Source organism: Bufo bufo, chromosome 2, assembly GCF_905171765.1.
Source record: "Bufo bufo chromosome 2, aBufBuf1.1, whole genome shotgun sequence".
In the NCBI taxonomy this organism is placed as follows: domain Eukaryota; kingdom Metazoa; phylum Chordata; class Amphibia; order Anura; family Bufonidae; genus Bufo; species Bufo bufo.
Genome location: NC_053390.1, coordinates 310,959,579 through 310,975,118, shown reverse-complemented (window position 1 = coordinate 310,975,118; position 15,540 = coordinate 310,959,579). Strand labels below are relative to the sequence as shown.

At 43.5% G+C, this 15,540-nt stretch overlaps 1 protein-coding gene across 1 annotated transcript in view; it reads right to left on the bottom strand.

The window, feature by feature from the left end:
* The window catches only part of ROR2 (receptor tyrosine kinase like orphan receptor 2), a 160,133-nt gene that overhangs the window by 44,924 nt on the left and 99,669 nt on the right, over positions 1-15,540 (bottom strand). The window contains exon 2 of the mRNA XM_040416940.1: positions 8-88. Coding sequence (XP_040272874.1) covers positions 8-88 — 81 coding nt within the window. The remainder of the gene's footprint in view (positions 1-7; positions 89-15,540) is intronic.

Sequence of the window (15,540 nt, the reverse complement as noted above, 5' to 3'; positions counted from 1 at the left end):
CACTTACCCCGAGGAGTTGGCATGAGTCTGTCATGACTGTCCACTTGCCCCAAAGGCTCATTTGAATCCAAGAAACCACCTGTTTCACCTGAAACAAAAAAGGAAACCATTAGTCAATAGTAACATTTTATTCAAAAGCAGTCTCAGCTAAGATGGTGCCAAGGTCAAGAACAACCCAACATAATGTTCTAATATCCTAACCAACTGAACTAGGAATAATTCTGACACCAATACGATCTCCGTTAGGAGTCCACAGTCAACAAGTTGACAACTAGCTTGCTTGAAGCCCCACTGTACTTAAACAAATAGGAATGGGGCCAAGTGAATAAAACTAGTGGGGCAGGTAGGCTGTTAAGTAACGTCTTCTGTATTGAAGGGTCAGATAAGTACCATCTGGCCTTCAAGTATATGATCAAAGTTCCAATAGACGAGGCGGAAACTGTAGAAATAGACTGTGACATGTAAAGCATGAAACTACAATGTCCTCATCTTAGTTCCTAAAGTTCACAAATATAATTGAAATTAAGCAAATTGAAATAATAACTGTGCTTAAGGAGCCTGCCAATGTTCATGGCCCAGTACTGGTTGTCATTGAATGATTTCTACTATATTTGCTCAATACTTTAAAGGGAACCTGTCACCTAGAAAATGCATATTAAACCGCCAGCAGTACCTTATTGCAGCCTATAGCATGATTATAAGGGTATCTGTGTCTTTTCTGTGTCTGTAGAAAGACTTTTATTCAACAGGCCACACTATGTAAACGATAGTCTTGTAGTCAAGGGGGCAGCGGCTTTCTCGCCTGAAGTCAAGCGCGCCCCGCCCCCTTGATTGATAGGATGCCCGAATCCTCATAGCGGAATGGAACAATGCGCAGGCGTCGGTATTGCAGGGACACCGCGCACGCGCAAGACTACATTCAAGCGTCCAGTAGTGAAGGAAATCCTATCAATCAAACGCTATGGGGGGGGTAAAGGGGGCGAGGCGCGATTGACTTCAGGCGAGAAAGCCTCTGCCTCCTTGACTTCAAGACTATCGTTTACATAGCGTGGCCTGTTGAATAAAAGTCTTTTTTTTTAACTTTTGCTGCATTGCACAGAATAGACACAGAAACCTTTATAATCAGTAATGCAATAAGGTACTGCTGGCGATTTAATATGCATTTTCTAGGTGACAGGTTCCCTTTAACCTAGGACCCCAAATACTAAGAACATTGTTACGATGCTGACTCTTAACACTGTCAGGGAACAATTTCAAGAGGCCTTTGACATACTTATGACTCAAGCTTTCCTAAAAGTGCCCAAGACTGGGGGCCGAATAATGCATGTTAGTAGTGGCAGGTCATTTCCATTCATAGTAAATGCTGTAGAGGGATCTGAATAAATGCAGATTTCATGCTGAGGAGCCCGGGCCATTACTGAGTAGCTGCACATTATCTGGATTGGAATGCTTGCTGAGGCTCATTAAAACCAAGCCGGCCTGTTAAATAAACCTCTATTCACATTCTAATTTCATTTTGTGCATCCAGTCATTTCCGTATTGCTTTAAAGCATTCAGGCTCAGGCTTTGCCGTTGGCCAGGCCAAGGGGTTCTACTGTTACATAAAAACATTTGTAATCAATTTCGGGATTGCTTTCTTTGGCGAGCTGCAAAATGTTTATTTTTACAATGTAATGGCACGGTACTTAGGAAAAATTGACTTGCTCCAGCATAACTACAATGGGCACATTGTGCACTGAGGCGAATATCTGTAAGTGGTGGTTTAAAAATATATTCTGTGCACCCAGGGGTAGGCTCACAAGAATTTTCTGGCTATAGCTGAGAAACAATTGATGCATGCAAGACAGGCTTTACTGAGAGATGGTGAATGGTTTAATCATTACAGCATCTCTGGATCACCAACGCACGATTGGCAGAAAGAAATTAGAAGTTCTATATAATGAGGGTGTCATATACATTTATTTAACCAGCTGATGTCCCTATAGCGTTCTAGTTACACAAGGCTACTGAGAAACACATATACTATTACTCTAATGGTTATCAAAGTTTTATTCTAATAATTAGTACATCATTTTTGAATTATTACAATCAGTCTTAAAACTGGCTGGACACTGTAATACGTCCCACAACAGGATCCTCAGCAATGTGATAGGATCTGCCGGCGTGAATGTCGGCACTCTGCCGGGCAAAACATCACTGCATGCAAAGCTATTTTGTCTGGCAGAATGTGGATCCAATTACAGATCCGGACCCAGCAATTTCGATATTCTGTTCCTTCACCATGGATGTAGCCTTAACAATCATCTTCATGTCTACGGCCAACAAAAAATGGAGTATGTCAGCAAATTTTCAATCAAAGTACTCCAAGCGCCTTGTAGATGACTTAAGTAGCTGTTAGGGCACGCTTTTTGATCTATGAACAGAAGTTCAGAGACACATAAAGCAAAGTTGGAAGCAATGTGCAAATGAAGGGGAAAGTGCCAAGTGGCTGGTGCCAACCCGTGTCCTCCCTGTAGCCCTTGATTTCAGTGCAGGGCTGTGCTACATAGGGAGGTGAAGAACATATCAAGACTGGGTGAGGAGGGTGTGGGAACTTGCCGTGCCCAGGACTGCTCAATGGGCACTTGCCACTTCATTTTCTGTGCCACAACCTCCATCTATGCAACAAAAGTTGGTGTGCTCTAGTGACTATGTCAGTCATCTACATGGCGCTGGACAGATGAAAAGGAGCTGAGAGAATCCCGTTATCTCTATATATCAGGATATTGTTCATGAGGAGCTGTTATTAAATATTGCATGCTCGTGGTTTAGGCCAGGTTCACAGTGATATTACGTTATCATTGGGTACGCTGTACATCTAAATGTTCTGGAGCATTTAACAGAAAGCATGGCTGATTTACATGTAAATGCCAGTCATCTGCATAAGCGCACCATATGAGCAAGCTTTCACAGCCTTCCCCTGACCTCTTGTTTGAACAGACCCTCACACATCATTGTGGTTTACACCATTGTGGTAAAGACGGCCTATAACTTCTCCTGACATGTCTGTCAACTTCTTGCATTCCCCATGTAATAAAAATGTTGGAGCATCTAATCTTTCCAGAAAGTCCAGCTGGGTGTTACCAGCGGGATAAGGGGGGGATGTCGCTGCACAGTCTGACTCTATCCAATCAGTGCTGCCAGTCTCAGTCTATGCAGGGACACACGCCCAGCTGGACCTTCACTGCAGACTGTTGGCAATTCATTCATAACTTCTAGAAGGAATAATAGGGGAATGGCACAACATAGAGACATAAGATTACATGGGGAATAGAAGTTGTTGCTAAATACAGACATGTCAGGAGAAGTCCTGTTTTCACAGCAAACCATCTAGTTTTGAATGGTTTTGCATGGCGTTGACTAGGAAAAACATCTAGAGGAAAATAACTAGATGCCTGCAAAATGCAACAAATATAAGCAAGTTATTTTAATTGCTCTATTTGCCTCATCCGGGAAACATACTTATCTGGTCCTGCTTCAAAGACAAGTCATCCCCCCAGAGGCTCTACTGCAGAGTCCCTTTATCTTAATCTAGTTGACCCTTTAGCACTTACAGCAACACCGCCAATCCTCTGGCATAAATCTTCACTTCTCAGAAGACTTCAGTACAGGTCATGTTATTCATTTCAGCTCCATTCAACCGCCAATATGTGCAGCTGTCTACCAGCGGCGGTGCTAACATGATGCTTCCATAAAAGACAGGCCTGGCTAATTGTATCTGTGCTTCTGATTATGCTCCCCTGGCATTCATAGCACTAGTGAACTCAGCCTCTTTCTATTCCATGGGCTACATAACACGCAGCTCCTTGGTTTGTAAATTGGCTTGGTAACGAAGTCTTTTTTTTCCCTATTCTTGGAATAAGAGCCTAGACATCTTGTAGAATACCCATTGTATACAATTCATAGAGCAAAGAATCCAATATGTATAATTAGAGGGGGGGGCTTAAATGTAGATCACCTGTGGATCCCAATCGGAAAACGATTATGCTGCATGCTTTCATCCTTTTTGTAATAACCAATGACCCTACGGAAGAAAATCCTACAATATGTCTGGTTACAATATTATAACAAGAATCACCGCTTTGTAACTATGCTAAGATTATCACTAGGAACAACCATTCAACAGTTGTCCAAATTATACTGAACCATCCTTCTTCTAGTCTTGCTTTCTTCTAAAAATAATACAATTAAGGCTACCACGCTGAGTATAATGAAGCCCAATTACGGCTGAAAACATATATTTTTGGATAGACTACACAGGCCAGATGTTAAGACGTAAAGCCACTCTTCAGATACATAAATCCACCAAATGAACACATTCTTTATTTCAGTTCCTTCTTTTTTTTTTTTCATAAAAATTAACTTTTTTGACCTTCTAAGAAAATCCAACCTTTGGTGCTCCTTAGACAATGAGCCTAGTGTACACTTTGATTCAGCTGCCAAGCTGATTACTTTGGCTGTGAGAGAAACCGGCTACTTAGCTTTCTGAATCAAGTCCTTTCATTGAAATTTGGCCTTTCTTCCCCCTCCTGTAGTCTCAGTATTTCTGGCAACTGATTGCACAGCGGTTTTGGCAACGATGTCAAGGTGGTGACCAGCTTACTAAACTGACGACAGGACCATATGAACCATAGAATAATTGAATCCAAGTAATTGTTAAGGTGAATGTTATATGTTCCTTTATGTTGTTTCTTTTTAGAATTTTATTCCATTACTTCCTCGTTTCTTTCGTGTTCATGCCATTCGTTCAGGAAAGTTAGAAAAGATTTTACAGAAGTGACTCAAATGATCTTGAGGACAGAATATTGGAGGTATCTCCCAGACAGTTTCTACAGATTGCATTGGAAATAATACCTTGTTTTGAATTCCTTTTACATGTTCTACAGAAAATACAACTTACGTAGGGTGCATTCACATCTGCAGCATCTCGAATCCAGCAGGCTGTTCCAGCAAAGAACAGCCTGCCGGAATTCTCCAGATGCAGCATAGCCAGCCAACCCCATAGACTGTAACAGGATCAGGCAGGAACCATCTGATTTCGGGAGAAATGACAGCTTTCGGCCATAAACCCTTAAAAGAAAGGGGTTTTGATGGCTGAAACCTGGCTCTCATGCCGGAAAGCTGCCAGATCCTCGCCGGTGTGCAGCACTATCCGTTAATGGGGTCCAACAGTGTGCAGAACTTTCCAGCTATGCCGGTCCAGGATGCCAGATGTGAATGTAGGCTTACTCGAGTACATTAAAGGGATTTTCCAGGACTTAGTCATGTCATCATTATCAAATCACTGGGGGTCTAACTACTGACATCCCGATGATAAGCTGATTCAAGGAACCATGGCGCTTGACCAGACACAGTGCCGTAGATTCTGTAGTGGCTGTGCGTGGTATTGCATGTAGCTCTGCCCATTCACAGCCAATACCAAATGTACATCACTGTGCCTGGTAAACAATGAAGAAGCCACATCACTAGCCTAAGTGGCATGGTGCTGGGGGTTGGACCACCACCAACCTGGTATTGATAGCCAGTGACATATGCCAGAGACCATATCATGCTACTGCTTTATCATCAGGTGACAGAATACTACCAGAAAGTGAAATATCACAATGACTTTATTCAATTATTTTATCAGTTAATATCTAAATCTCCTTCAACGCTGCAACATTAACATGACTACACGTGTCAGTTTACTCTAGTCACTAGAGTAAACTGACACGTGTAGTAAGTGTATATACAAGAGTGCCCAGCAATTCGGCACTGTCAGTTTGCTGATCTCTCGTGTACACAGCTCACATTGTTCAGTTAATCTGCTAAATGCCTCAAATTCTTCCTCCAAAAACAACATATTGACTTAACTCATACACATATGTACATGTCCTCTTTACCGGAGTCACATCTCCAGATGATGGAGCGCATAATACTCATGTGTTAAGACCACCATGAACATGGCTATCAGGCTTTGACCGATCCCACATGGATCTCTGTCTGGCTTTGTAAAGGCATCGCGTATTAAGTACCAGGATCTTGATGCAGTGCTTCCATATCTTCTAAATATCAGAATATGTTCTCATGATAATACCTACTTCACGTTATTCCAACCAATCTCTAGTCAGCGTAACGTGAAGTGTCCTAGAAGCGGAGCAATAACGATTTGCATTACGCAAGATGCCACTGTTGAAATGATGGGACTGGTTCCTGCACTATTTATGTTGTGGTCATTCTCAGTTACAGGCTGTATTCTAGACCAGAGCTACATTCACATTTGTTTGGCTTCAGAGTGGAAATCTGTAAGTAAGTACTGTTTGCTCTGTTCTTATGGAAAAAAAAAAAATACTATAATTGTCACGCTACATTATAAGAAGTCGGGGACAAATGTTCATAGGATCGCCCGATCATTGCCTTGTGTAGACCTCCTCCTGATAAGGTGACCTATGAGCAAACGCTTGTTTTTTGGCTGATGTGATCTTTTATGCAGTTGTAATAATGCTTGTTTGTCAAAGCACATATTTCTGTGTAAATGGGTGATGAGCTGCCGAGAATAACGTAAATCAGGTAATGACGCAATTATCTGCCCATGTAAAATGTCCTTACCCGCTGTACGGCCGATCAGTGCTCATTACAGGCAGAAATCTGCCCATGTAAAAGGACCCTGCAGTGTTTATGATAACAGCCTTGTTGACTGTTTCCAGCAACAACCAGTAGAACAATGAATTCCGCACTGGGCTATAACTTAAGGTCACTTTACACGGGCCGAGAATCGCACAGATTATCGCTAATGAGCGTTCATAGTAACATGCTTTAGCGATGATTGGGTGGTGTAAATGTACCGCCGATTACCCTATCATTTGTGCGCAATTTTTCTTTTACCGGCAGCAGATAGTGCCGTGCAAACACCATCTCCTGCCGGTAAACAATAAGTCCTTATGAGGAAGAGCGATGCATGTAAATGGACTGGTTTCCTCTGCTAGCGATCAGCAGATTGTCGCGAAGGAACGCTTCCTTCTCAACAATCTGCTGTACTATCGTCCCGTGTAAAGGGGCCTTAAAGGGGTATTCCCATCTCAATGATCACTGTTAAATCTGTTAATGATTTGACAGTGATCATTTTTGTAAATACATTTTATTACCCAATTCCCACCCTTTTTGAGAAAATAAGTTCCCCCTTGCCTGATTGTTGTCTTTCGTCTCCCCTGGTTACGGCCACCTCTCGCCTGTCGAATCTGGCCGGGCCGCACTTGCACATAAGACTGAAGATTTTCTCCCAGCCGGGCCGCGAAATGTCCTTAACGCGCACGTCGCCGCGCATGCGCCATGATGACTTCTTCCTGGCCAGTATAGTACAGAGCCGTGAACATGCACGCCGACTCTGTACTATATAGGCCAGGAATAAGTCACCATGGCGCATGCGCGACGGCGTGCGCGTTCAGGACATTGCGCGGCCCGGCCGGGAGAAAATCTTCAGTCTTCTGCGCAAGCGTGGCCCAGCCGGGAGAAGACGTCAATCAAGCCCAGCCGAATCCAGGAAGTGAACGTCGCGCTGGACGCAGGTAAGTATGAAAAATGATGATGGGAATACCCCTTTAAGGATCAACCCCCTGACAAAGGCTGTGCCAAAGCGCGCTGTGGAGTCTGCGTCATATCTGGACCGGAGACCACTATGGTTGATAGTTATTCTTTAGGATGGATATAAGTATATGCATGTAGCTATTATAACAATTTCATATTGCCCGTACACCTACTCTCAGTTGGGAGGTATATTCATATGGAGGTGCTATTGATTGCACTAATACAAGTCTTCTATGTGAACACTATAGTAGGACTACCATTTTTGCCATTTATTATGTCTTTATATTGATTTATATGGTCTCTCCCAGAGATGCTTCTTCTTGTGCGCGTTCCTACTTGTTAGTCTCCTTTTATCTATGTAATTGGGATGATGTTGTAGTTTCTCGATACATATTTTGTGTATTTTGGCTCTTTTTATAGGTATATATAACTTTGGTACAAAAAGAGTAACGTAATATAAACTGTACCTGTGGAATGGTTTTAAACAGGGGCATCCCAGGACAAGTTACCAACAGGGAAGGAAGGGGAGTACCTTGTTATGTACAGTATGCCAACAAGCAAGTGTTTTTGTGGGTCTTGTTCCAATATTTCACCACCTTATGCCAGCAGTTTACATGAGAGTCCATGGGAAGTTGGCATCACGAAAAAAAACGCATAACAACCTAGGCAAATAAATCATGAGGATACAGGAATTGTTGCCATTCACAATGTCACTCCATATTTGCTTTTTCCCATTGTGTAAACTCAATCCACATTTGTAAGCTCTACGTACGTCTTTGGCTACTTTCACACTAGCGTTCGGAGCGGATCCGTCTGATGTTTCATCAGACGGATCCGCTCCGATAATGCAGACGTTTGCATCCGTTCAGAACGGATCCATCTGCATTATTACTTAGAAAATAGTCTGAAAGTAGCCTGAGCGGATCCGTTCAGACTTTACATTGAAAGTCAATGGGGAACGGATCCGCTTGAAGATTGAGCCATATGGTGTGTCATCTTCAAGCGGATCCGTCCCCATTGACTTCCATTATAAGTCTGGACGGATCCGCTCGCCTCCGAACGGCCAGGCGGACACCCGAACGCTGCAAGCAGCGTTCAGGTGTCCGCTCACTGAGCGGAGCGGAGGCTGAACGCTGGCAGGCGGATGCATTCTCAGTGGATCCGCCTCCACTGAGAATGCATTGGGGCTGGACGGCTGCGTTCGGGGCCGCTTGTGAGCCCCTTCAAACGGAGCTCACGAGCGGACACCCGAACGCAGGTGTGAAAGTAGCCTTTTAATCGGATCCTCTACATTCCCATAAAAGGCTAACATGATTAATGCATGTCATTTTGTGATGTAAGGATTTCCTCAGATAACATTAGATACTTGCCAGCCAGTCTGCAGCACAGGTTTTGTTATGACATGCACAGTGTCTCACACCTTTTTCTTGGGGCACTTTAACCGACGAGGAATTTAGATCTTCCGTAAAGCAGTGTAAATATTAGGAATGTCTTGCTCGGCTGATGAGAATGGCAATAATCTGCATTGGAGTAAATCTTCTTTAAAAGGAAACCTGTCATCACCTTTATGCTGCCCATACTAACAGCAGTATAAAGTAGAGACAGGTGAGTTGATTTCAGCGGTCTGTCATTTATAAGTTACAAGTAAGTGGTTACCGAGAACCAACATCACAAACATTGCAGACTGGACCTGGAAAAGAGTCCCGGCCACCTGAGAAGAGTCCTGGTTATCCATGAATTCCTGCTCTCCTGCTGATGACTGACCGGCTTCTACCTAGTTTCCCCCATCTCTCTAGGAGAGAACTGCCAATCATCAGCAGGTGGGCAGGAGATTATGTATAACCAGGACTCTTCTCAGGTAGATGTGACTCTTCTCAAGGCCTGGGCTGCAATGATTATGATGCTGGTTCTCAGCAACCACTTACTTTTAGCTCATGAGTGACACACCGCTGACATCAGCATTTCTGTCACTATTTTATGTGGCCCCTTAGTGAGGTCAGCAGAAAGTTGATGACAGGTTCCCTTTAAAACATCTTCAGCAGGGAAAAGGTAATCTAATACTAAGAAAGACTGCAGAACATTGAGTCTGAAGTGCGCTTTTAGACTGAAAAGCTTATAGATAGTGAACATGATGGCAACACCCAGTCTCTTTTTTAACTCCGATAGAGGTTTACATGTGATCAACACACATTTCCATGACAGAAAGGGTTAAAAAAAAATAGGCTATGTCGACATATGCGCTTTTATTCTAATATATCCACTCAACAGATCCCATTTACTATAGTGGCTTCTTTTGCCGGACAAAATACTGCTGCATTTAGCGGGATTTCTTCCTTCTTTTTTGTCAGAATCTGTGACGGAACCTCCACTGCCGATGTCAACCTGGTCTTGGTAAGAATGTAGCGACAAATTCAGGAGGAATTAGACCTGTTGGTAAAGCACTTAGGTGGTCATTTACTAAGCTGAAATATGCTAGTTGCGCCGCAATCTGCGACTTCGCTCCATTCACATCAGGTCTAAAAAAGGGGCCGTGACAGGCCCGTCTCATTTACCATTTTCTATGCCTGTTTCAGGCGTAGAAAGAGGTCTAAATGTAAGGGCTAGGAAGCTGTCTTACATTTATAACTGGCGGAGGATCTGCTGAAGTTATAAAGAGGCCGGGGCCTCTTTAGCGGAACTTCAGCGGAACCACTGCCAGCTTAAGTTTTTTTAAGACTGGCCTCTAAAACACCGGTCTTAATAAATGTGCCCCTTTAGTGATTAATATTCACAATACTCGACTGAATGGGACAAAGCTTCAATATCCAGCACAGCCGCTATTAAATGTGTGCTACTATTAAATAGTGCAAATACTCAATGATTCTGTATGGGGACGAGCAATGGCATTAGCAATCCCCTCTTCCCAATACTGTGGAGGAGATCGCTGCATGTAGTGCAGTGGGTTCATCTGCTGGTGTAATAGCACTGTTTTGCTTTTTGGGTGATTGGTGGCACCTTTACATAGGCCAATTATTGGGAATAAAGGTCCCTGAAAATTGTCCAATTTCTCGCCCAGTGTAAAAGGGCCCTTATGGCTCCTATAATCAGTAGACCCTGCCAAAAGGGGCTTTATTGGGTGATAGCTACAGTACGTAAAACGTTTGGGTGGCCCGCAGGTAACCACAAACACCAGAAATACATTTTCCATTAGAAAAAAAGAGAGTAGAAATCAGCAGAATATAGCCGTTTCTTGTCTGAGACATCTAGGGTTAATCTTTGTGTCTACACTCAGCCTAAGCTCAGTAAATATAATGGCATTTTGTGTGCATGTCTGTCTGTAGGAACGTTAAACAGATAATGTTACAGTAAGCTAATCTAATATGAGAAGTATTACGCAGCAGTGTGTCCTGATTCCTGAGCCCTCGTCTTTTATTTGATCATCCATTAAGCAAACAGCACGGTGTCACTTGAAACAAAAGTGCTTGTTTAAACAGGCTGAACCCACACAACCTGCAAAAGAACAGCCACTTGTCAGCAAGCGTCGACAATTCATTTAGCATGTATTGCTTCAAGGCCAAAACTAACAGCAGCCATATCCTTCAAGAATAATCCTATATAGATGAGTGAGGATCCGCGAAACCGCACTGGCTTCACCATACTCCGCCCTGAGAAGACAGAAGCATCATCTATACAGTGGATATTAAAGGGCATCGGGGTCGAAGCCCATCAGAAAACATCCAGTTTGACTGATTTCAGGGCAAAAGTGTAATAGATGGGCACCTGTCTTATCAAATTGGTTGCATCGTGGTCCCATCGCCACGAAAAGCAGTGCAATCTATAGAGCTGGAGGGACTGACAGAGTGATATGTGGTTTTGTGGGGAAAGACTGACTTCAGTTGTACGCGGGGGGTGTTATCGGTGATTGGTGGCATTCTCTATGTTAAGGCCTCTTTACGCAGGCCAATTTTACAGGCGATTGTCGGGAAGGGTATGTTACTTCCCGACAAGTGCCTGCTCGTCAGTGGATTTACATGCAGTGATCTCCTCCGCAGTATAAGGCCTCATGCACACGACCGTTGTTTTGGTCTGCATCCGAGCCGCAGCTTTTGCGGCTCGGATGCAGACCCCTTCACTTCAATGGGGCCGCAAAAGATGCTGACAGCACTCTGTGTACTGTCCACATCCGTTGCTCCGTTCCGTGGCCCCGTGAAAATAAATAAATAGAACATGTCCTATTCTTGTCCGTTTTGCGGACAAGAATAGGCATTTCTACAATGGGCCGCCCGTGGTTTGCGGACCGCAAAAAACGGAACGGTCGTGTGCATGAGGCCTAAGAGGAATGATCGCTTATGCCATTGCTCGTCCCTATAGAGACTTGTTGTTTGCCAGCAGCAGAGGCTGTTTCACGCGTTCATCAGGTAATCATCAGCATCTTTACACCGCTAGATAATCGCTAATGAGTGTTCCTAATTCGTTAGCGATTATCTGGTGGATTCTCACCCCGTGTAAAGGGCCCTCAAGTGTGTATACATAGATAGCTATCAGTCACTAATAAGACAGCCCCTGTGTACAAATGAACTCCAAAAGAGCAGAGATTGAGGCAAAGTGCACATCTGTGCAAGGATTTCGGTATTCTGTACCAGCAGGTGTCTGGCATGAATACCAACATTTTACCAGGCAAATTATAGCTGCTTGTAGCTGTACTTCATGTTTTCTTTTATGAAGACGGTCACAGAAGCACCTTCTAGAACCTCTGCCACAAATGTGAACATAGGGGGAGATTTATCAAACCGGTGTAAAGTAGAACTGGCTTAGCTGCCCATAGCAACCAATCAGATTCCACCTTTCATTTTTCACAGCCTCTTTGGAAAATGAAAGGTGGAATCTGATTGGTTGCTATGGAAAACTGAGCCAGATCTACTTAACACTAGTTTGGTAAATCTCCCCCATAGCCTTTAATGTATAAATTACAAGTTTTACAAAATTAAATATCAATCTGCTCAGCTCTTCCTGCTCTGTAACATGCTACCCGCAGATTGCACTGTGTTTTGCACTGGCAAGTTATATAGAGCTTATACAGGCTTTTAAAATGAATGGCCTATCCCTAGGCCATTAATATTAGATTACCAGGGGTCTGACTCTCAACATCCCTACCAATCAACTCTTTGAGGGGGCAGTGGCGCTCTGGCAAACACTGCAGCCTCTTCATTATTTCCATCAATCAGGACATTGGTTCATACTACTGAATGCTGTACATGTAGTCGGGGCGGTGCAAGGTATCGCACCTCTGTCCAATTCAACTGAAGAGTCAGATGCCTCTCAAGCTGATATTGATGGTCTATCCTAAGAATAGGCCATCAATTTCCAAAGCCTGGATGTACCCCTTAAAACCAACAACGGCTGTGTCCACATCTGTGTGAAGGTTCCATTAGGGAACAGGGGACAAAATAGGCCAGCATGTTGGCGCTATTTCACCCCCCTAAAATGCTGGCATGCATGAGCGAAGCCCAACGGACTCCAGAACAATCAATGGGGTCCACCAGGCGCTGTTCGTATCTGTCATGCGACGGATCTGGCGCTTCCATCATTTTTGCTCCCATAACAGAGCAGAACAACATGAATTAGAAGGCCAATGTGAATGCGGTCTAACCCTTTATCTACATATTACAGATCTTAAAGACTTTTCCAGCACATGAAATAAAGGCCATCCTCATTTGTGTGAGAAAAGGGTATACCCACATAAATATTGTAGAAAATGACCTATATACACATGCACCTTTGTAGAATCTCATCCATTCAGCAGAATGGGTTGTATACAGCCAGGTTTAGACAGTTTGTGACCCCAAACTAGCTATATGCATCTATGCTCTACCTGCTTCTGGTACAGAATACGATTCATTTACCTGCCAAGAAACACCTCATTAGCAGAACAACTAAAAATGTAGTCGTTACATTTAGTTCCCAGTATAATAATTCATATATGACAATATATTGCCAAAGTCATAAAATGGCTGCAAACGCGTTTTTGTCAAATAAATTCTATTTTTAATTAAGCGACTTACAGTTCTCACTTTCAAGGCCAGTGTAACTAAAACCAAGACTTCTATATTCCGAACATCTGTTTCTGATGGTAATAAAAAACACAGTATATTTAAAGTATGTCTATTTAAGTCCATATGTTGATTTGTAGGAGTGCTAAAACTCCTTTACATAAAGTGCTAGCCGAGAAACGCTGCCACCTCATAAATAAAAGCACTTAGAAGGCAGGAATTACTCAACCTACACAAACCAAAGATTTCCCCTACCTCAAATTAATAATGTAATAGCAAACAAATCATTTAGGCCAGAATGCTATTTATCTGGGGCCTATTTAAAGTACATTAGACTAATTAATTTGTTATGCCAAGGCAATGGGACTTTTCAATCACGCCAGACTACCCATGTATAGGGGGAATGTTGGCTCAAACAGCTACATAGTAAATCTACTGTATATTGAATATGTTCTAGAAATGAAAATAAAAGGCTGGAGCTACAGTAGATGGCTGTATGAACTGCGTTATGGATAACATGCGGCAAGGTGCGCTAGTGTCGGTCTGACAAAGGGGCTAGAGTGGTCTTGTTCATCGACACCTAGCGTTCATAGTGTTCCTATGAACGCTCATTAGCCATTATCTGGCGGATTCTTGGCCAGTGTAAAGCGCACTGGCCGCAGATTCTTTCTATATCTAATGTCTTCAGAACAGTGCCTCACATACCTTCCTCTTCTCCAGTCTTCATTTCCTCAACTCCCAGCATGGCCTGACAAAAGAGCGAAGAGTTGTAGCTTTCTAATAGCAGGAGCCACGCGACAGAGACCACTGATGGAGTGGGATCCCTGACACTAAGACCATATGAGAGGAGACAGAAGCCATTCCTAAGAGGCTTTCCTAAGCATTAAAGGGGTTGTCCGGGTTCAGAGCTGAACCCGCACATACCTCTATTTTCACTCCGGCAGCCCCCCTGACATGAGCATCGGAGCAGTTCATGTTCCGATGCTCTCCTTTTCCCTGTGCTAAATCGCGCAGGGCAAAGGCATTTTTTGGAGATCCGGTGACGTACCGGGACTTTCCATGGGGCTGCCAGGCACTGATGGGCGGGATTTAGCGCTGCCCTAGCTAGTAAAACGGCTAGGGTAGCGCTAAAGCCCGCCCATCAGAGCCGGTGAAGTCACTGAACACACTGCCGGGCAGTGTGTTATTGAAAACAAAAGAGCCCGTGCCCTGTCCGATCTAGCCCAGGGCAAGGGAGCGCAACGGAGCAGGAGATGCTCCGATGCCAACATCAGGGGGGCTGCCTTGGTGAAAATAAGGGTATACAACCCCTTTAATGTGTCTATCAAGGAATCTGCATGCCACAGAATTGGTCCTCAGCCTGGGGGCCCCCTTTGTTAACCAGTACAGATAGCCCCAGCTCTGAAGGACTGATTATGACTTATTATATGATCACCAATTCATTTTAGTGGGTGCTGCAAGAGGCTTTCCAAAGCAGTAACATCTGGTTACAGGGGGTTTCAGCTGTGAGGCCTTCATTTAAAACAATGGTTGTTCTCATCTTTAAAATGTTGGTCAAGTCATTACTAAGCAAACGTAAACATAATAATGCAATACTATTATCATAGACAATGGTGACAGATCACAGGACACACTCAAAAGCAACGAGGCCTATAGTGGAATGGAAAAACAAGTGTAATGTAAGTACATATACGTAACCTACAAATCCCTCATGTCATTATATGGAGTCGGAGGCTGTTTTCTTTGCATTAACCGCCCCCAAAAATAATAAAACACATGGAAAGAAACATCATTGATGTATGGTTTCCCAGGATGGTGTTCAGCTTAAACTCAAAAACTTTGTCACATTCTCTTTTGGCAATGAAGCGAAATAAGCAGAGCCACAATGCTGGTTGACTGTATTTCCTAT